Source organism: Puccinia triticina, chromosome 7A, assembly GCF_026914185.1.
Source record: "Puccinia triticina chromosome 7A, complete sequence".
Classification (NCBI taxonomy): domain Eukaryota; kingdom Fungi; phylum Basidiomycota; class Pucciniomycetes; order Pucciniales; family Pucciniaceae; genus Puccinia; species Puccinia triticina.
Genome location: NC_070564.1, coordinates 6,562,157 through 6,582,355, shown reverse-complemented (window position 1 = coordinate 6,582,355; position 20,199 = coordinate 6,562,157). Strand labels below are relative to the sequence as shown.

The 20,199-nt window shown below is 48.9% G+C and overlaps 3 protein-coding genes across 3 annotated transcripts; 1 reads left to right on the top strand and 2 right to left on the bottom strand.

The window, feature by feature from the left end:
* Positions 1-171: 171 nt before the first annotated feature.
* On the bottom strand, positions 172-1,911 carry PtA15_7A731 (uncharacterized protein; the record flags this gene model as incomplete). The annotated part of the gene is made up of 4 exons (XM_053171369.1): positions 172-363; positions 1,087-1,391; positions 1,466-1,595; positions 1,681-1,911. 4 exons carry the CDS (start codon positions 1,909-1,911, stop codon positions 172-174), a joined length of 858 nt encoding a protein of 285 aa, XP_053022557.1.
* Positions 1,912-9,550: 7,639 nt separating this feature from the next.
* PtA15_7A730 (uncharacterized protein) lies at positions 9,551-10,006 on the top strand (the record flags this gene model as incomplete). The annotated part of the gene is made up of 1 exon (XM_053171368.1): positions 9,551-10,006. One exon carries the CDS (start codon positions 9,551-9,553, stop codon positions 10,004-10,006), a length of 456 nt encoding a protein of 151 aa, XP_053022556.1.
* A 3,831-nt stretch (positions 10,007-13,837) lies between these two features.
* PtA15_7A729 (uncharacterized protein) lies at positions 13,838-14,865 on the bottom strand (the record flags this gene model as incomplete). The annotated part of the gene is made up of 6 exons (XM_053171366.1): positions 13,838-13,991; positions 14,061-14,178; positions 14,265-14,341; positions 14,444-14,539; positions 14,642-14,709; positions 14,845-14,865. The coding sequence occupies 6 exons, from the start codon at positions 14,863-14,865 to the stop codon at positions 13,838-13,840; spliced, it is 534 nt and encodes a 177-aa protein (XP_053022555.1).
* Positions 14,866-20,199: the final 5,334 nt, after the last annotated feature.

Genomic DNA, 20,199 nt, shown 5'->3' with positions numbered 1-20,199 from the left:
AAAAGAGGGCCACGAGTTTGGGAGAGGGGGGGGGAGGCTCTATCCAAGGGTTGACATTGGCCTTAGGATAGATCCTTGATGGATCTAGGTTCTTCCGCTCTTCTTTTGCATTTTTTTTTTTTAAAAAAAAAAAAAAAAAGAAAAGGCGAGATTGGATTGGAGAGTAGCCTACTAATAATTCCTGCCTCGGCCGCCTTCTCTGCCGCCGTCCCGGCCTCCGTCGCGGTCGTTGTGACGAGGGTTGTACCGGCTGCCTTTGTACCCTCCTTGGGTCTGTCGCTGGCCTCCCTGATTACCTTTGTCTGGCCCTTTCAATGATTCTGGGGAGGCTCTTCGCTGCTGGTTCAAATGCTTCCCCTCGAGCTGATGAGTCTCTGGTTGGCGCAGGTGCAACAGGAGTGTGTTCGCTCCGTTGTCGCCTTTAGATTTGGGTTGGCCGGCTGTTGGGTCCCATCCAAAGCGTCTGCCGCCTGCTGAGTACGGATTGTCCGGGAAATCGGTCTCTTCAAACTTCCGTGCCTTTCCGTATGCTTTCCTCACCACATCTTCTCTATACACTGATATGTTCGCCATCAACTCTCTACCGTCTCCTAGCCTCACCCAATGTGCCAGTGCGTTTGCTCTGACTTGGATGTCGTAGCGCAATCCGGTCATGTACCCGTCCCGGATAATGATGGCGTCGCAGTGGTTCTTATGGACGACCAGCCATCCGGCGAACGTCTTGTGGGCTTCAGTCTTGACTTTCGAGAGTGCGGTGTAGAACCCCTGGTGGTTGACCGACCACTTGTTATACGTCTGGCAATACTCGTTTGGGTACGGATAACCTGAATAGCGTAGCCAATCGGAGCCGTTCTCCTCTGCTTTTGGCCTCTTCTCCGCGTAATGCATAATGGCCTTATCTTGCCATTCCTCGTTGAAAATGGTCAACGGGAGCGGTCCCCTTAGCTCTTTCAAGTTTTTCTGAAAGAAGGGGGTGAGGCCTACGTCGACCGACGTTGGCACGGCTGATTTGTCACATATCAAAGTCCCTGCTGATGCTGCGGCTCCATTTGTTTTGGGGTTGGTTGGCAGGAATGACTCCTTGACTTCGTCGGTCAGGTCGATCTCGTTGGGGGGTGGGACTGGTACCTTGAGCCCTGGGATGGGCACGAGGGCTCGTGGCTTTTGGGGTTGGGCTGGACTCGCTGATGACTGGGCTGTTCTTGGTAGTGCCCTCCCCAGGCCTGCACCTATATCGTAGAGGCGGCTTGCCATGACCGAGTTGCCCTCCGCTTCCGCTTTCATAGCCCGCTCCACCATCGCGACCAACGTCTGTTGGATTTTCCATGGGGGCACCGCATCTGCGGCCGTTAATTCAGCTGGCACCGCTTCTGTTTTGACTGGATTTAATACTGGTGGGGTAAGCCAATCCAGGTTAGTCCTTGCGGATAATTCCTTGGGATTCCTTTACAATCTGACAACATACCTGGGCCAGGTCGGTCTCTTTTCTTTCTCCCCTGATCAATCGGCGGTGTATCGGTGGTTCCCTCTGGATTGGCAGCTGATAGCGGTATGGCGTATCCTTGCTCAGTTTCCTTTTCATTCCTCTCGTTCCTCTCGGCGGTAATCATCGATCGCTTACCTCTTTTCCCTTTCGGTCCTCCAACTGTCCCTAGTAAGGTCTCCTGGTTGCCTTTTGACCTGTTGCAGTGCGTCCTCCGGGGCCTTTGACGCTGATCTGGTCGTTATCTTCCGTGGCGCTTCCTTTACAGTTGATCCTTTCTTCCCTTTCTTTGGGGGGTTCAAGTCTGGTACCTCGTCTTCTTCCTCCTGTAATGCCACCCGGGGATCTTCCGTGCCCACTTCGCTCTGCGTCTCGATCCCGGCTATCCTCTTCACGATTGCTGTTGCCTGCTTGATTGAGCTTGCCATCTCTTCTACGCCGTTTCTAAAGGAAAATTACTTATCACGTTGAGATCAAAGTTTTCTTCTTTCTTTTCGTTCTTGCGGTTCGGCGGCAACAAGGGTCCAATGGGTTTTCCTTGATAAGGTTTAACTCAGACGGTGGCGCCGGACTTCTCGCCGGTACCGGTTGGTTTCCCTTTAGGTTTGCCGCCCTTGCCGCAGCTCCTTGGCTGCGCGCCGCGCGTTCTCCGCCGCTACGCCTCCGCGCCGACGGGAATGCCCTGGGCGGGCATCAGGCAGGCATGTCATGGGCCCGCGGCTCCTTGGACATGATCACCTCCCGCTACGCTCCCGGTAATTGGCTATGAAAGGGTTTTGAGTATGCCTTGCGTGTCAGCCTTAGAGTCATCACAGCTGACCTAAAAGCTGCCTGTTCTACATTTATTACATATAAATTACTTTATATCTTTTTCATCTTAAGAGATAACCTTATTTTGACTTCATATTCTGTTTCCTCATGCAATTTTAACCCTAGTTATAACTTATCAATTCCTTGTAACTATACTCCTTCCCTGAGTTATTGAGTTGTGGCGCGCTTGCGCAGTTGTGACGTGTCAGCGCTACCAGGCGCGCCAAACCACATGTACATATTTAAATTACATAAGCAAACTGTGAAAATTTTCGTAGTCAGGATCCCCCTTGCCTGAGGCGGATCCACAGACTTCAGCACACCAGAACCACCACCCAGATAACACCAGGATCACCACCAAAGAGCCTACTATACTCCCAGTATACCTACCGTCACAGGCACCTAGGATGTTGACAGTGAGTAACCTCTTTCACTGAACCTTGTTTATCTCAGAGGTACAACTCTGTGTCTTGCTTGATCTGCTCTTTCTTCTGGTTTTGCCTCCTTCTTGATCACAGGGCTGTCCCTCACAGGCCTTTGCCTCTATCTTGATCACAGGGCTGTCCCTTATTATCACTTGGCCTTTGCCTCAAATCTAGGTTACAGGGCTGTCCCTCAGGTTTCCCTTTAAGAACCTTGACTATCCAGAAGGAAGCTAAAAAATTGTGGCTGGATTAAACTTATCTAATCCAGATACCCTCCTGAGAGGAAGCTGTAGCACTTTCTAGCACAGATTAGCAGCACTCTTCTGAAGAGTAGCATTGCCAGTGGACGTGCATTCCCACTAGAATAACCTAGTACTCCTCCTCTTTCTCATCCTGCTTGGTTTCTCTCTCTCTTTCTCTCTTTTCTCTTATAGTTGTATTTTCTTTATCCCAAGAAATCCAACTATTGCCACCCCCATTTCTTGTCTCCTGTTGTCACTATAGAGACTCAGGCTCACATTGCGGGTCAAGAATATTTACAGCGGCGGTGTGGCGGAGGCTTTGGCTTCAGGGATATGTATGTACATGCAAGCGGAGTCAAGGGCAAGGCTTCAGGGATATGTATGTACATGCAAGCGGAGTCAAGGGCAAGGCTTCAGGCGAGCTTGCTGGTCGATGGGGTATAAAATGGGGGGTGCTCTTGTGTTTGGATAAATCCCCCAGGCTTCCTCTGCCGCTGTACTTCAAGCGTTGTGGTAAGCCAATCCTGAATATGGCACCAAAATCAAAAGTCTTTTCACCTCAATATAAACCTCTCTGGAATACTCAAGGCCCCACCTCCCTCAAGAATCAAGGCCAGGACAACTCATACTCATCAACAGGCCCCCCATTCTCTCTTCACCCTTTTTCCCCACCTTCACCTACACCAAATCAATACTCCTCAGACTGCCAGCTAGGCACAAGTGGGAGAAAGTCACCCATCAGACAGAGCCAGACTATTAGGAAAGACCCTGAATATTAATCATCTTTTCCTCCCTTCCCAATCCAGCATAACAACCTCATTTTGGAATTAGCCACACATGTAATAACCATAGAGATCCCATCTTGGTTACCCTTTGTCCCCTTTGGTTTCAGCCCAACCCTTTTCAGCCTCTCATATGATATGTAATCCCTTTCTTCTGATGTTTTATTGTCTCTCCACATTTCAGCCTCATTCCAGAACTTTCCATCCCCATAGCATTTTCAGCCTCACCCCCTTGATTGAGAATTTTCACTGTTTCATATTTTCTTCCAACCACAACTCAGCCGCATAATATTTTGTATATAGTCTGCCCTCCTTGGCCCTACCATTTGTTCCCTATCAGATCCTGTCCCAGCAATCCAGATCACTGGTCACCATTCACTAGCCTAGCTTATGCCATTAAATCAGAGTGGACAAGCTTGATAAGTCTATGCCAAATATATCAGGTTGGACAGACTTTATATTACCTTTACCTTGCTATTAGATTAGTAGAAAGTAAACCCTTAGACATACCTCAAGAATCCTCTATAGCCACACCTTTCCTTAAGAGTCCATACTCTTATATTCTTTTTCTTGTTCCCCTGAGAGGCAGCCCTTCAAGCACCAAATCCCTCTCAAGCTCTATTCTTCCCTCAGAGTAGTTCCACAGCGTGTGGTTTGTCCTCACCCCCTCCGCTGTTGCACTTGCGCAGTTTGAGAGGCTAAACTTGTTGGCCCCCCTTTGCATAATGCCTTCAATGCGGCGCGCGGGGGGTCATCCTCTCACCGTTTTTTAACCCTGCTAGACAGGGATGGACGGTGGACCACGGTGCATCAGCTTGCTGATGTTAGGTGGCTGGTTGCAGGTTGGTGTAAAATTGTGTTTTTTTGTTGATTTTGGCATTTGTAGAGGGAAAAACCTTCATTTTTTTTTCTTGAAGTTGTAGAGGGGAAACCTTCAATTTTTTTTGCAATTTTTAGAGATTTGTAGGGGAAACCCTTGAATTTTTTTTTTGTGATTCAGAGGCTTTAATAAACTTGGATCATACTCAATTTTAGTGAACATTCTTTGATAATGAAGGACTTCCCTTTGATTTACACAGCCATGTAATTTTTAGCTTTAGAAGCTTTTCTGCAGGCTTGAGATGCCAGAATACCTGCCAGATTTACAACCCCAGGTATTCCAGTCACTTGGGCCTCATCCCTCATTGTTAAACCGGTCATCAAGAGTACACAGCCCACTTGATGGCCGGTATAGACCGGTCATTGAGAGGACACAGCCCACTCAATGACCGGCCTGGACCTCAAGAGGACACATCCCTCTTGATGGCTGGTACAGACTGGTCATTGAGAGGGTACAGTGTCCTCTCGATGCCCGGTAAAGATGTGTCCTCTGTACCAGTCATTGAGAGGACACATGCCTCTTGATGACCGGTGGGTAGGACATCAAGAGGACGCAACGCCGGTCATCGAGAGGACTCAAGCCTCTCAATGGCCGGTACAGATGTACCCCCTCGATGACCGGCACAGATCTGCCAGAGGGTGGTGCCCTCTCTCTCAATGGCTGGTCTGTACCGGCCATCAAGAGGGATGTGTCCACTCAAGGTACAGGCCGGTCATCGAGTGGGCTATGTCCTCGCAATGACCGGTCTATACCGGCCATCGAGAGGGTTGTGTACTCTTGATGGCCTGTCTTGACCGGGCATCTAAAGGGTTGCGTACTCTCAATGGCCAATCTCAACCGGGCATCTAGAGGGTTGCGTACTCTTGATGGCTGGTCTATACCGGGCATTGAGAGGGTTGTGTACTCTGGATGGCCGGTACGGACCAGCTATCGGGAGGGTTGTGTACTCTTGATGACCGGTCTGTACCGGCCATCAAGAGGGATTTTCTGGTTTGATCTAGCCGCTGAAAAGTGCGTGTAAAACCAGGGTGTAAAAATCTGGCTTTACAAGTGCCAAATCTGACTTTACACGGCCGTTGTGGTAAGCCAATCCTGATCTACCCAGAAAACCAGCAACCATCAATCACAAGGCTGTAACACCTCAAGACTAAATCCCATACCTCTGGCCCCCTTGTCAGCAAAGCCCAAGGCCCTCAACATCCCCACTCAATGGTCATACCCTGGATAATAGTATTCCCTCTTCCCACACTCCCCCTCTCTTGGATAAACCCTCTCCCTAGTCTCAAACATCTACCCAGATCACATGTTATCCCCTTCTTCTAGTGTTTCCTTAGAACCATGTGCTCAAATATGTACAAGCACCCTTGAAACCCTTCACCCTTCAAACCCAACATGATACACATTATACTAGACATAGCCCCAAACCCCACCTAGATTATTATTTCCTGAAACACTTCCTGAAGCACCTAAATCCTCCTATCTTAGATCATAGAATATTCTACCCCTGTTATGTCTCACACATCCCCTCCTCCAACTAGGAAGATTTCACCATAGCCCCCAGAAGATGGCATCATCCCCACCCACTATTCCACCATCATGTGACTCCTTGACCCACTACTCTGACCACATGGCTGTTTCATCCTATAGAAGTAGAATGTTCTATGCTTCCCTTCAGGTTATCCTTGTTTCCTCATGGCTCCTCTTTCTTTTGTATATAAACTGGGTTGTTTTCCTCTTCATTTGTTCCCCATCAGATCCTGTCAAAGTAATTCAGATCACTGGTCACCTATCATTAGCCTTGCTTATGCCAATAAATCAGATTGGACAAGCTTTTTATCTGTGTACAAAATATTAGATTAGTAGAAAAGTAACCCTCAAGACATACCTCAAGAATCCTCTATAGCCACACCTTTCCATAAGAGTCCACACTCTTATATCTTTTTCTTGTTCACAGAGAGGCAGCCCATTAAAGCACCATTCCCTCTCCAGCTCTATTCATCCCAAGAGTAGTTCCACACCGTGTAAAGTCAGATCTGGCACTTGTAAAGCCAGATCTGACTCACCTTGTAATTTTTAGCTTTAGAAGCTTTCCACAGGCTTGAGATGCCAGAATACCTGCCAGATTTACAACTCCAGGTATACCAGCAACTCTGGCCTCATCCCTCATTGTTAAACCGGTCATCAAGAGTACACAACCCTCTTGATGGCCGGTATAGACCGGTCATTGAGAGGACACAGCCCACTCAATGACCGGCCTGTACCTCGAGAGGACACATCCCTCTTGATGGCTGGTACAGACCGGTCATCAAGAGTACAGACTCCTCTTGATGGCCGCCACGGACCGGTCATTGAGAGGGTACAGTATTGAACTTGTGAAAAGTATGGTCCGAGTGAAGTGGGTATTGAACCCACAACCTCGTGTACACGGCAGTTGCACGGATTAAGGTTTTGCCCGTCAAAACTGCCGTCAAAGACAAAACACCCGCCTGGTTGACCGCCCACCTGTTGGCCTCCTGTCAGCCGGCAAAATGACCACCAAACTACCAACCAAACCGCCGGATTTTGCAGTCAGGTAAGTAACCTGTAACTTTACCCCAGTCAAATGGCCGGCAAAATTACCTGACCAACAATATGCCGCCGGCCACAGCGTCAACATGCAGTCAACATTCACTAACGGCCTGCAGATTGGCAACAATGGGCAACCAACACCTTGACAACTCCTCCCGTTTGCTATGTAACCCAAAAAAAAAAGGGCAGAGGGGGCTAAGACAAAGTCCGCCCATCAGAGGGACACGTCACCCTCGGCCCTCACCCATCCACCCGCCTCATTTTTTCTAAGAGCATTTCCACCGCGGGCCCTAAATCGGGGCCCTAGTTGGAATTTTCAGGAATTTACCACCTCAACCCGACCCACCGCGGGCGCTATTTGCGTTGAAAATTTACGGCCGTCCCTAAATATCGACCTCAAGTCCCTACATGTAGGGACTCCGAGGGACTCACTAGGGACTCATCCATCCACACCTCAACTCCCTTTCATGGAACAAACACCTTGTGAAACTACAGCTCACCCCATCCGTCACACCCCCGAACACAATATACAATCACTTGATGGCCAAGGCAGGCCCGCCATCAAGAGGTGCTCCCCTCGATGGCCCGTTTGTTCTGGTCATCGAGAGGAGTACATGCTCCCCTCGATGTCCGGTTCCTTCCGGTCATCGAGAGGAGTACATACTCCCCTTGATGGCCGGTTCCTTCTGGTCATCGAGAGGAATAGTTACTCCCCATGATGACCGGAACAAACCTGTCTTTTCTGATCATCAAGGGGAGTACATACTCCCCTCGATGGCCGGTTTGTTCCAGTTATCAAGGAGTATATACTCCCCACAATGGCCGGAACAACCAGGTTTGTTCCGACCTCATCGAGGGGGGTAAATACTCCCCTCAATGGCCGGTTCGTTCCAGTTATCGAGAGGGGTGTATACTCCCCACGATGACCGGAACGACCCGGTTCGTTTCGATCATTGAGAAGAGAGCTCCCCTCGATAACCGGGTGGATGCCTTTCATATGATTGACGGGGGAGTGGACCGGGGGCGACGTATGCCTTTCATGACTTTTTAGAGACTCTCGCGGTGTATGCCGCAGCAGTTTGGGGCGCTAAAACTGGCTGCGCACTCGCAGAGATCAAATTTTAGCGCCCCGACAATACCACCCGCGGTGGAAATGCTCTAAGTCCGCTCATCGGATCACCGCCACCCTCCATCTCCCCCACCCTCACCTAACTTAACACAAGTCCCCCCTGGTGGGAGGCTTGCTGTGGCTGGCCGCGAAGCGGCCCCTCCCGCAGGGAGGGACTTGCGCGTAATGTCGAAATTTTGGCTGGGAAAGAAATCACAATTGGCTGGAGGGAAAATATTAAGCCTCAGCCAGCCTCCCCCTCAGGTCCTGTGGACCTGCCCCAGAGCCAAAAGATACTTCTGGACCTCAGCTTTCATTTGGCACCGGTTTCATCTCCTCAATCCAAACCATTTGCACTGTACTAATGGTTTAAAAATAAAAAAACATGAAGAAATGTAAACTAAGGATGCGCAACCATCATGCCTGGTGGATACTGGATCCGCAAACCCGCAGATCCTACACATGTAGTGTTGCATTTTGTTGCAGAAAGGAAATTCAATTGTGCATATTATCAGAAAATCCAAAAATGGATCTTCAGAGCAATGTAATATGCTTCAGGGTTCCTTTGACCTTCAAAACGGATTTCTTCAATCAGTTTTGGGTCTTTGTGAGGGTGCGCATCAGCACTGGCAATGAAACTGTCTATTCAGTTTTTTTGTACATATTTTGCTGATTTTTAAATAATTATTTAGTGGTTTTGGGGTTGAATATCCTTCCTTTCCCTGCCAGACTTCAGACATTAGGCGTAAGCCTCTCTTGCGGAGAGCCCTCCGGGCGGGGTCCCCCGGACCCTCCGTTCGAGAGGCTTAGTTAAGCTAGACCCTCACCAACCCACATACGTGTCCCTCTGCGCCTGCCTCCTCCTTGCCTGGCCCACACCCCATCCACAGCACGCCCACCTCCACATTGCATCCTCCATTGAGCTCCGCACCTCGCTTGGCTCCTTCCAAGCCTTGTTCCCCCGACTATCACTCCTCCTTGCCTGCTTGAATTGCTTTGTCCTCTCCTGTCCCATCCCTCCTCCCTTTTCCCGCTTCTCCTCCTTGCATGGCTCTCCCCTCCCCTCGTCTGGCTCAGAAAATCTGGTAGGTGGGCGATGGACGGACAGGATTCTCTGTGATGTGGAAATGCAGTCACTGATTGCACAGTATGGGCCCGATCCAGCGGCGGCAGATACAACGGCGCTTCTTGACAGAGAAGCTGCGGCCACCGAGCAGGCTCGCCTGGGGCTGGGAGCCGACGCAGTGCCAGCATGGACGACTCGCTCCATCACCGGGCCAACTTCCCCTCCAACCTCGCGATCTCCTGCAAGCGCCGGCCAGGCCGGGAGGACTTGTGCGCCGAGCAGAACCACTTTGGCGACGACCTGGCCGCATTCGGGATTGCTGCCAAAACATGGGATGCCTCCTTTGCGCTTCTCAACTACTTGCTCCTGCCCAGGAACACCGACTGTCTGCGCAGGAGACCAAGAATGGAGAAACTGAAATTGGTACTCGGCACCATCACCGTCCAGGTCGGCACTTCAAACTGGAACCCATCCTATCGAGATCTGGCCCTGCAGGACCCTGGGAACTGTTTCGACGGCAGCATCAATCTTCCGACGGGCAGAGCAAGGATCTTGATGGCGATGATTGAAGCAAGATCTATCTGCTCTGGACCACCCGCCATCCCTCAACGATTCACCTTGATCTCCAATCAACCATCTTGAAATTGCACAGTATGGGCTCGATCCAGCGGCGGCCGATACAACGGCGTTTCTTGACAGAGAAGCTGCTCTCTCAATCTAGCAACATGGCCCCCTGCTCTCTCACTCTAGTATGGCCCCCAGTACTTCACCATTCTCTCATCTCATCTTTTTCCCTCTCTAGACAGCCTTAAAAGCAAAACAAACAAACAAAAGAAGAGATAAAAAAAAACTGCAAAGTTCAATAAAAATAAAAAAAGTGCCCAGGTGGCCGTAAAACCAAAGTGAGTGTGTCTTGTGAGTTGACCCGAGTATATCTGCCAAAAGGGATCGGAGAGCTGTGAGCAGCAGTGGATCTGGAAGTGAGCGTGGTTTTGGGCTTGGGGTGATGTGATCAGCCGGCAATTGTGGTCGAACAGTGAGCAAACAGCCCTGATCAATTTTGTAGGGGGGCTCGGGTTCGACGGCAAATTGCCGCTGGGGTCGAGCCACCCTTACTTTTGCCAGCTGCTTGCCCAATTGCGCATTGGTGGGGGTGCCGCCAAGTTCGGCGGTCCGCTTGACGGTTGACCGGAGGCCGGCATGTGAACGGTCATGAATGGCTGGGGTGCGTCCGTCAAATTGACGGCCGAACTTTGGGCGCTTTGGCGGCGATGTGCAACTGCCATGTACTGTGAGAGTCAAACTCACATACTCAGCATTCATGAGTGATGCTCTAACCATTGAGCTAAGTACACATTGCATAGAAATGAGTTTGAGGTGATGACACACATAATATGCGAGAGGTTGCAAACTAAGTGCATTTAACATGGGCATTGTGGTACGCTGCAACTGAGCAGACAATCTACTCTCAATACTCCCCCTTGCTAGTTGCAGGGTTAGGAACAATGCACCTATCTTTTTCAAGTTCATTTGAATAGCAGCATAGCACTATCTGGGCTCATAACCTATTGAACTTGTGAAAAGTATGGTCCGAGTGAAGTGGGTATTGAACCCACAACCTTGTGTACTGTGAGAGTCGAACTCACATACTCAGCATTCATGAGTGATGCTCTAACCATTGAGCTAACACCGCCAGCAAACGGCTGACGTAATACGGATTTTGTCGCGCTGACGAAATCCAAACTCAATTGAAAACCCGCGCCCCGGGTGTGTCGTCACCTGTTGTGGATTTCGTCACCTGCCATTCTCAGTGGCAGGTGCAAGACAAAAGCACGACTCCCTCGATGGCCGGTGCTAACCGGTCATCGAGGGGACACACACACCTCCCTTGATGGCCCGTCTGGACCGGCCATCAAGAGGAACACCCTACATTATCTCGTTGGCCGGTCAGTACCAGCCAGCGAGAGTAAGGCATTGTTTGCACTCTCAATGGCCGCTACTGACTGGCCATCGAAAGGTGACACATATGCCCCTTGGTGGCCTGTCAGTACACCGGCCATTGAGACAAAAACACTAAACTCTCGATGGCCCGTACTGGCCGGCCATCGAGAGCAAAACTCTCTTGGTGATGTGTATACACATCACCCTCGATGGCCCGTCAGTACTGGCCATCGAGAGGAACATAATACACTCTTGATCGCCTGGACTGATCGGCCATCGAGAGGAAATACACACCCCACTTGATGGCCCGTCAGTACCGGCCATCAAGAGGAATATACTACACTCTCGATGGCCTGCGCTGACTGGCCATTGAGAGTGAAGCGCTTTGCTCTCAATGACCAGTTGGGTCACTGTGCGAGATGCGCATGTCCTCTTGATGGCCGATCAGTCCAGGCCATCAAGAGTGTATTATGTTCCTCTCGATGGCCGGTACTGACGGGCCATCAAGGGTGATGTGTATACACATCACCAAGAGAGTTTTGCTCTCGATGGCCGGCCAGTACGGGCCATCAAGAGTTTAGTGTTTTCGTCTCGATGGCCGGTGTACTGACAGGCCACCAAGGGGCATATGTGTCACCTTTTGATGGCCGGTCAGTAGCGGCCATCGAGAGTGCAAACAGTGCCTTACTCTCGCTGGCCGGTACTGACCGGCCAACAAGATAATGTAGGGTGTTCCTCTTGATGGCCGGTCCAGACGGGCCATCAAGGGAGGTGTGTGTGTCCCCTCGATGACCGGTTAGCACCGTCCATCGAGGGAGTCGTGCTTTCGTCTTGCACCTGCCACTGAGAATGGCAGGTGACGAAATCCACAACAGGTGACGACACACCCGGGGCGCGGGTTTTCAATTGAGTTTGGATTTCGTCAGCGCGACGAAATCCGGATTACGTCAGCCGTTTGCTGGCGGTGTAAGTACACATTGCATAAAAATGAGTTTGAGGTGATGACACACATAATATGCAAGAGGTTGCAAACTAAGTTCATTTAACATTGGCATTGTGGTACGCTGCAACTGAGAAGACAATCTATTCTCAATATACAGTGTCCTCTTGATGCCCGGTACAGATGTGTCCTCTGTACCACTAGTCATTGAGAGGACACATGCCTCTCAATGACCGGTGGGTAGGACATCAAGAGGACACAATGCCGGTCATTGAGAGGACTCAAGCCTCTCGATGACCGGTACAGATGTACCCCCTTGATGACCGGTCTGTACCGGCCATCAAAAGGGTTGTGTCCTCTTGATGACCGGCGCAGATCTGCCAGAGGGTGGTGCCCTCTCTCTCAATGGCTGGTCTGTACTGGCCATCAAGAGGGATGTGTCCTCTCAAGGTACAGGCTGGTCATTGAGTGGGCTATGTCCTTGCAATGACCGGTCTATACCGGCCATTGAGAGGGTTGTGTACTCTTGATGGCCGGTCTTGACCGGGCATCTAGAGGGTTGCGTACTCTGGATGGCCGGTCTATACCGGGCATTGAGAGGGTTGAATCCTCTCACTGGCTGGTCTATACCGGGTATCAGGAGGGTTGAATCCTCTTGATGACCGGGACACACCGGGCATCAAGGTTGCGTACTCTTGATGGCCGGTCTGTACCGGATCCTCTTGATGCCCGGTATAGACCGGCCATCGAGAGTACGCAACCCTCTAGATGCCTGGTCAAGACCGGCCATTGAGAGGGATGTTCTGGTTTGATCTAGCCGCTGAAAAGTACTAGTGAAACCAGGGTGTAAAAATCTGGCTTTACAGGTGCCAAATCTGACTTTACACGGCCGTGTAAATCAAAGGGAAGTCCTCCAATATTTTTCTCAATTGACAGGTTTAATTCACACTTGCTATCCATTCCTCATCCAAATAAGTGAATAATTGGATTTTCTTGAGTTACAACCAAAGCACATCATGTTGCATTTGTATTTAGCCTTCATATTCATTAAAGTTGAACTATGCTTCATTTGGGTCTATGCATCAAAATCTTGTTTATTTTCTCCAGGTCGGTCTATCATCTATAGATGATCTATGCATTAAAATTTGGTATAATTTTCTGTTACTGGCTTGCACTTGAAAGTTGGTAGGCAAGGCAATTTGGGTGCAAAAATGTTTTTTTAACGCAGAAGTTAAGAATCAATGAATACATCAAAAGATTCCCCAGATTTTTGGGATGGCAGTGCTGCTCAGCTAGTTTTGCCAGTGATTCATGTCTGATCTGATTTTATTTTGGAAAATTTTTATGCTGGATTGCAATGCAACTTTGCAAGAAGAAGTTAGAACTAAAGCCAAGCTGCTAGGCATCCATAATATTAAAATATGCATCAAAAAATATGCAGGAATCATGAATGATCAATTCTTGATTTGAAATTTAGAGGATTTGTCAAAGAAGAATACATCACATCGAAAGAGCTGCTTGATAACTAACTCTAGAGGACATGCATTTATCGAAAGGTAATGCGGCTTGAAACACGACCATCAAGAGATACTTCAAGCTCCAAGATACCTCCGATCAAGAAGAAACTTGCCAATGATCCCCATGGCCATACCATTGAACGCTTTAACGATGTTAAAGCACTGAGCCACCATCGAAAGGAAGGGAAGGTTAACGATCCCTGGATCAGTTGGAACCATGTCGTGTTGCCTATCGTTGGATGGGATTAGCTGGGAGACGCAAGATGGATTTGAGGAACTATGGTGCGAGATCACTAACCTGCATATTCGATATTTGCCATCACTATCTTTAACCAAGTCGATTCGGATCCAGAGTGGCAAGGAAAATTTCATACTTTCAAACGGAAATAGCCGTGGGTAGAGGTGTTCGGTCAATTCTAGTCGTGGGCCAGGCAATCACAAACCAAACTTGATCAGCGGATGCTTGGATAAGGGTCTTACCGGCTTCGCCTCTGGAGCTTACCAATAGCACCTTGAGTTTTATCTTCATTGAACATTACCGCGTGAAACTCGATTTTGTTGTTGATGGTAAAAACCCGGCTGTGCCATTGGCCAAGTTCCAGAATGTTGCTTCATCACTAAGAGATAGCCTTATTGATCTTCATGATCCAGAGGATACTGATAAGTGGAAGGAAAACTCACAGAATTTTATAAATACCTTTCAAATGTTCCCGGCTGCCTCTTGCTCGGGTCTGATTTAAGAGCGGATGCAAGATAAACGCGTCCTCAGTAAAATATCTGGGAGAGAGCACAAATGATTCAATGCATTTAGCATCCGTTTTCCTCAAGCAAGGTCGATCCGACAGAAAGATGGGGGAAAAAACGAGAGATGTGTCTAACTTTTCCACATTCGAAGCAAGCACCCACGCTTCGTAAGGCTCAACAAGTGATCGTACAACGTCCTTAATCTGAATTGGACAAGATAAATGAACAAAAGCAGAAGTCTGGCATTAGTTGGAACTCAATTTCCCCTTCAAGTTTAGTCCTTATAAGAAAGATATTAAGATAGCAAGCAGCAATCACTGGGATTGCCCTCCACGTACCTCGGCGACTGGATCATCCATTTCACTTAATACGACAGAAAAATTTCACTTAATAAGGGGGAACCGAGATTGAGCGACGAGAGCAAGTCCGCCTGTGGTAGACTACCCCTTCACCTCGGGCCCATAGTGTACATCGTAGCGCAGCGGCGGAAATAAGGGGGTGCGTAGAGTCTATTCCGCAGGGGTAATACATACATCACACCTCATCACACGCGGCAGAAGAAGTCGGACGAGATCAGTTGGATTTATCCACGCCAACCAAAGCCTCTCACTCGCAGAGAACCAGAAAGAAGTGTTGACCGATGACCGGATGATCTTCCGGACCCATGCGCGTTCAAATTTCGAGGTGTGCCGAGTTTACAAGTCTACTTTTTCTCACGCGGTAGAGACGGATTCTATATTTTGTACACATAAAACTTAAAAGAGTACATGATCTATAATGTCCAACAAAAACTCTCGGAACACTTTCCTACTTTTTCAACATGGTGCATCAGAGTTATGGTTTTCAAAATTTTGTAAGATTATACATCCAAGTATATTAAAGTCTGAGAATTGTACAAAAAAAATTCAAGGGTTCCCCCTACAAAATGACCAAACACAAAAGAGAACTCAAGGGTTTCCCCTTCACCAAAACAGGCAGATAAAATCAGAGGGCACCACAAAAAAAAACAATTAGAAAAAAGAAACAGGCCACTAAACATTAACAACAACCCAAGCCCACACCCTGCCACCCAGCATCAGCAAGCTGATGCACCATGGCCCACCACCCATCCCTAACCGTGGATTCAGTCAGCAGTGGGCAGATATGTTACGGTATGTTACAGGGGCAATTTTGGATACTGTAACTTTTTTTAGTTATCCATATCCAACCTCCCAGATGATGTATACTTCTTTTACTGTATTGTATTGTAAGGCTCAGATAACATAATTTTGAGACATTACAATACCAGGAACATGAAGAAACCCCATGTAATACATGTGTTAGGGCAAGCATAGCCGCATAGGGGACTAGCTACCCCCTCCCAGGGGGGGAGTTGCACGCACAACATATACAAAAGCTGGAAGGCACCTAACTAACCCATTAAAATCTTGATTAAGTCACATTTCTTGGGTCTTGGATAATGGCCCACTATAAAACTTACAATACCCATTATCGTAACTGAAACTGTGGTATCCAATTTTGCAAATTGGATAACATAACTCAGCCACCAGTTATTGGTAACTGGGCGGTAACCTAACTGTAAAGGTTACATTAAAGTGTGGTGGACAGACCAGTACACACATCAGGATCAAGGTTTTTATTGCGCGCGGCGCGCCAGAGGACATCAAGGCTCAAGAAATCAAGATCCCAATCCTTCAAGATTTGACTGCGTGGTGTGCGCCACATCCTCAAGACGTCTCAGGATCTCCCCCCTTCTTCCTTTTTCCTTGGTTCTTGTTTGGGTGGTTTAATTGGCTTATTTTTGTTCTTTTTTCCTTTTAATTTCCTTACATCCTGTTTCTTTTATGTATTCCTTCAATGCGCGCATTGGTTAGGTTTTGGATTGAGGAGGGTTGGTCTTCTTTCACGTTTTGTTTTGTTTCTTCTGTCTTGTTTGTTGTGGCACGCTACACGACTCTCAGCTCCATTTCTCGACCAGTTCTAACCGGAGGGCATTCCCCTCCCCCAACTGCTAATGGCCTAGAATTGGACAGAGTTCCTCAAGGCGCAGATTTATCCAAATAAATCATGTATCTGCCCACTATTCAGTGCACTAAATGCTATTTTCATTACCAGGATTTCTAAAAAACTGCAGCTTTGCTTTCTGACAGCTGCTATGCAGTGCTGCATAGGAATCCAAAAACCACTGCACTGACCAATAAATTAAACTTCTTGTAGCATAGCTGTTACACCCATGGTGTCTGTGCATCAAAGATCAGTTTAAAGAACCTTTGAGAAAGTTTCATTTATCACATTAAGTAGAGCTGGCCCCTAGTACCCACTGACGGGTACTAGGCACCTGTGGGCGGGTACTCGTGGAAGTGCGCAGATACCCAGGTATGGGTGGCCAGTCTGGGTGGAAATTCAGGCAGGTAAACGCGCGTAAACTGCAAGCCTGCAAAGCTCTGCTTGCCCCTAGCTCTGATTGGTGGGTCCTAGGTACCCTGGTGCAGTTCCAGCTCTAACCTAAAGCCTCCTTTGAGTTTATGCATGTAAAGTGATGCAGTTTCTAGAGTTTTTGTATATTTTTAGCTTTTCAACCATTTGTCAAAGCCATTCCAGGTTCAATCCAAAAATAGATATTTTTATAATTGATACCTCTTCACATTTAATTTAGTTGGAAACAAGTGGGTGTATAAAAGCTTTGCCTTTACTCAAGGTCTAGATCCAAGAAATTTAATTCCAGTAAAAAACCAAGTCAGATTTTTTGGAAACAATAAACAACATCCCTGCAAGATGGTGGATAGAGATGGATCTTTGGATGAGAAGATTTTTAAGAAGCTGTTTTTCTTCCTGTTTAAGTATTTGGATTTTGAGGTATTCATAAGGAAACTTTTCTGTTCCGCAAATTTTTGAATTTCAACTCTTTGCAGAATAGCAAGATTTTTTCAATATGGTCAAATCGGAATCCCCCACCAACCCTTTATTGTATTTGCACTCTGTGAATGCACATGAGGATTATTCAAGCCACAAATTTCTTAGTTCCCGTCATCTTCTACAAAGGATTGAAAAGGATTGAAAAAAGTGGTTTGATGTTTTTACAATTTTGACTTGCTGTGCACAATTCACTCCTTTGGACTGAAAGAAATATGGCCTAGGTCCAATGAATGAAGGAAGATGAGCTGGAAAGCTCAGGAGCACAGAATGCTCAGGGACTCAGAATATGTAAGGGCTGTTCTGGGGGGGAGTAGGCACTGTCTGTTCTGGGTTCTGGTAAATAAGTAGATTGCTGGATGGGGAAGGTGTGATGATCTTCCCCCAGCTCCTCTATGACTGTAGGAGCTGTGACATGTATGTACAATGAGTGACATGTCTGTGGGGTAGCCCGTGGCACGTCTACTGTGCTCATAACACTACCCCGCCTCTAACGCCTAAGCCCCCGGCTCTGAGTCCCTCCCTGGGCAGCATTAAAAAACCACATGGGTAAAAAATCTTAGCCCCTCATTTAAACCTCCTTTTCCTCGAGTGCCTCCGCGCCGCCTCCGGGAATTTCCGCAAAAAATCGGCTAGAAGTTCGCCGCAATTTCCTAGGTTGGATTCCGGTTCCCATGAATTTGCCTCCGGGCCGTACCCCTTCCACGCTATGAGATATTCGACCCGCTTCCCCCTCTTCCTGCAGTCGAGTACCTCATCCACCTCCCATTCCTCCTCTTCGTTTATCCAACATGGCTCTGGGTTGTCCTTGCCTCGTCCTCCTATTGTGTCCGCGCTGTGTTTCCTGAGTGATGAAACGTGGAATACGGGATGTACTCCTTGCATTGAAAGAGGTAGGGTCAGTTTATAGACCGACTGTGAGAGTTGAGAAGCAATAGGGAAAGGCCCCAGCCATTTGTGCGATAGCTTTGGGCTCGGCCTTGTTGTCGAAATATTTCGGCTGTTCAACCACACCGCATCCCCTACCCGCCAGTTTGGCGTGGTCCTGACCCCCTTGTCGAATTGTACCCTCATTGACTCCTGCGCTTCCTCCAGCGCCGCCCGCAGTTCGTCCTGAACCTGTGCCAGGATTTTCAGCCTGGAGTTGACCGCCGGAATGCACTGGGATGAAGATGGAATGCCCCCATACGTCAATTCGAAGCCATAGTTGGCTTTGAACGGCGACATCCCAATAGAGACGTGTTCTCCGTTGTTGTAGGCAAACTCTGCCACCGCCAGCAACGGCTCCCAATCATCCTGTCGGTACCCCACGAAATGCCGCAAAAATTGTTCCACCGCTTTATTCACTATTTCCGACTGGCCATCGGTCCGAGGATGGTACGCTGTCGACGGGCATAACCGGATTCCTAATTGCTTGCTTAGTTCCCGCGTCACTTGCGAGACAAACACGCTGCCCCTATCCGAGGTAATTGTCTTAGGGGTGCCGTGAAGACGCCACACGTGCCGCATCATCAGATCCGCTAAGCCTTCCGCAGACGTGTCCTTACGACACGGGATGAAGTGGCTCATTTTGGTCAGCCGGTCGACTACGGTGAGTATGCTGTCGCAGCCATTAGAGAGTGGTAGGTCGGTGATAAGGTCGTAAGAAATGTCCGTCCAGGGTCCTGCTGGTATGGGCAGTGGCTCCAACGTCCCAAAGGGCTTTTGCGTAGTCGGCTTCACACGCTGACACGACCCGCATCCATTGACCCATTTGTTGACGAATTTTTTAGCGCCCGGCCATTTGAAACAGCGCCGGACCAGCGCCAATGTCCTGGCCCTTCCCGGGTGTCCCGCCAGCCGGCAGTCGTGCCGGCTACGCAGGATTTCGAACTTGATCGTATCGTCATCCGGTACCCGGACCGCTCCATTCTTGTACAGCACTCCATTGTGCACGGACATTCCCGCTGACTTCCCGCCTTGAGGGCTCTTGTCAATCTGGCAATCCCTGATCAGTTCAGTTAGTTTTGGGTCCTTCGCGGTAGCCTCGCGAATTAGACTTATCAATTCGGTGTCCGACAAAACAGGTCTCCGCCCATCCTCATCCTCCAGCTGCTCGAGGTCCCCCAACACCCCCAGAATATTGACCTCAAACCAATTTCCGGCTTCATCAAGATCTACCGACTCGTCCACAAACCATGAGTTGATCTCGGCCACTTCGCTGAAGGTCTCCGGGGTGATATTCTTGGGGCGTAGGAGTTGGCCGAACGTCAGGCGGTCTTCTTTCGACGGGGCCAAATCCGGCCGTCGAGATAGGGCATCGGGTTTTGCCGCTTGCCGGCCAGGTTGGAATACAATGTTGAAGTCAAAACACCCCAGCGTCTCCGACCACCGGGCCTGACGGCGTGTCAATTGCTTTGTCGTCATGAAGTTTTCTAGGTTTTGATGGTTGGTGTACACGATAGCTTTTAGGCGGTTCGGATTTCCCTCAAGATAGTGCCACCATTCCTTGAAGGAAGCCACTATCGCCAGAAGTTCTTTATCGAAGATCTCGTAGTTGCGCTCGGCCTGTATAAGGGATCACGAAAGATAGGCCACCGGGTGGAGTTTGCCGTCCTTTTCACATATTTGAGAGAGCACCGCGCCTAATGCATAGTCCGAGCAGTCGCACTCCAGTATAAAGGGGCGATAGGGGTCTGCTATCTTCAGTACCGGGGCCGTAGTGAATGCTGTCTTAAGCGTCTCAAAGGCCCGCTGACACTCGGCATTCCACACGAATCGGCTCGCCGCCTTTGTCAGGT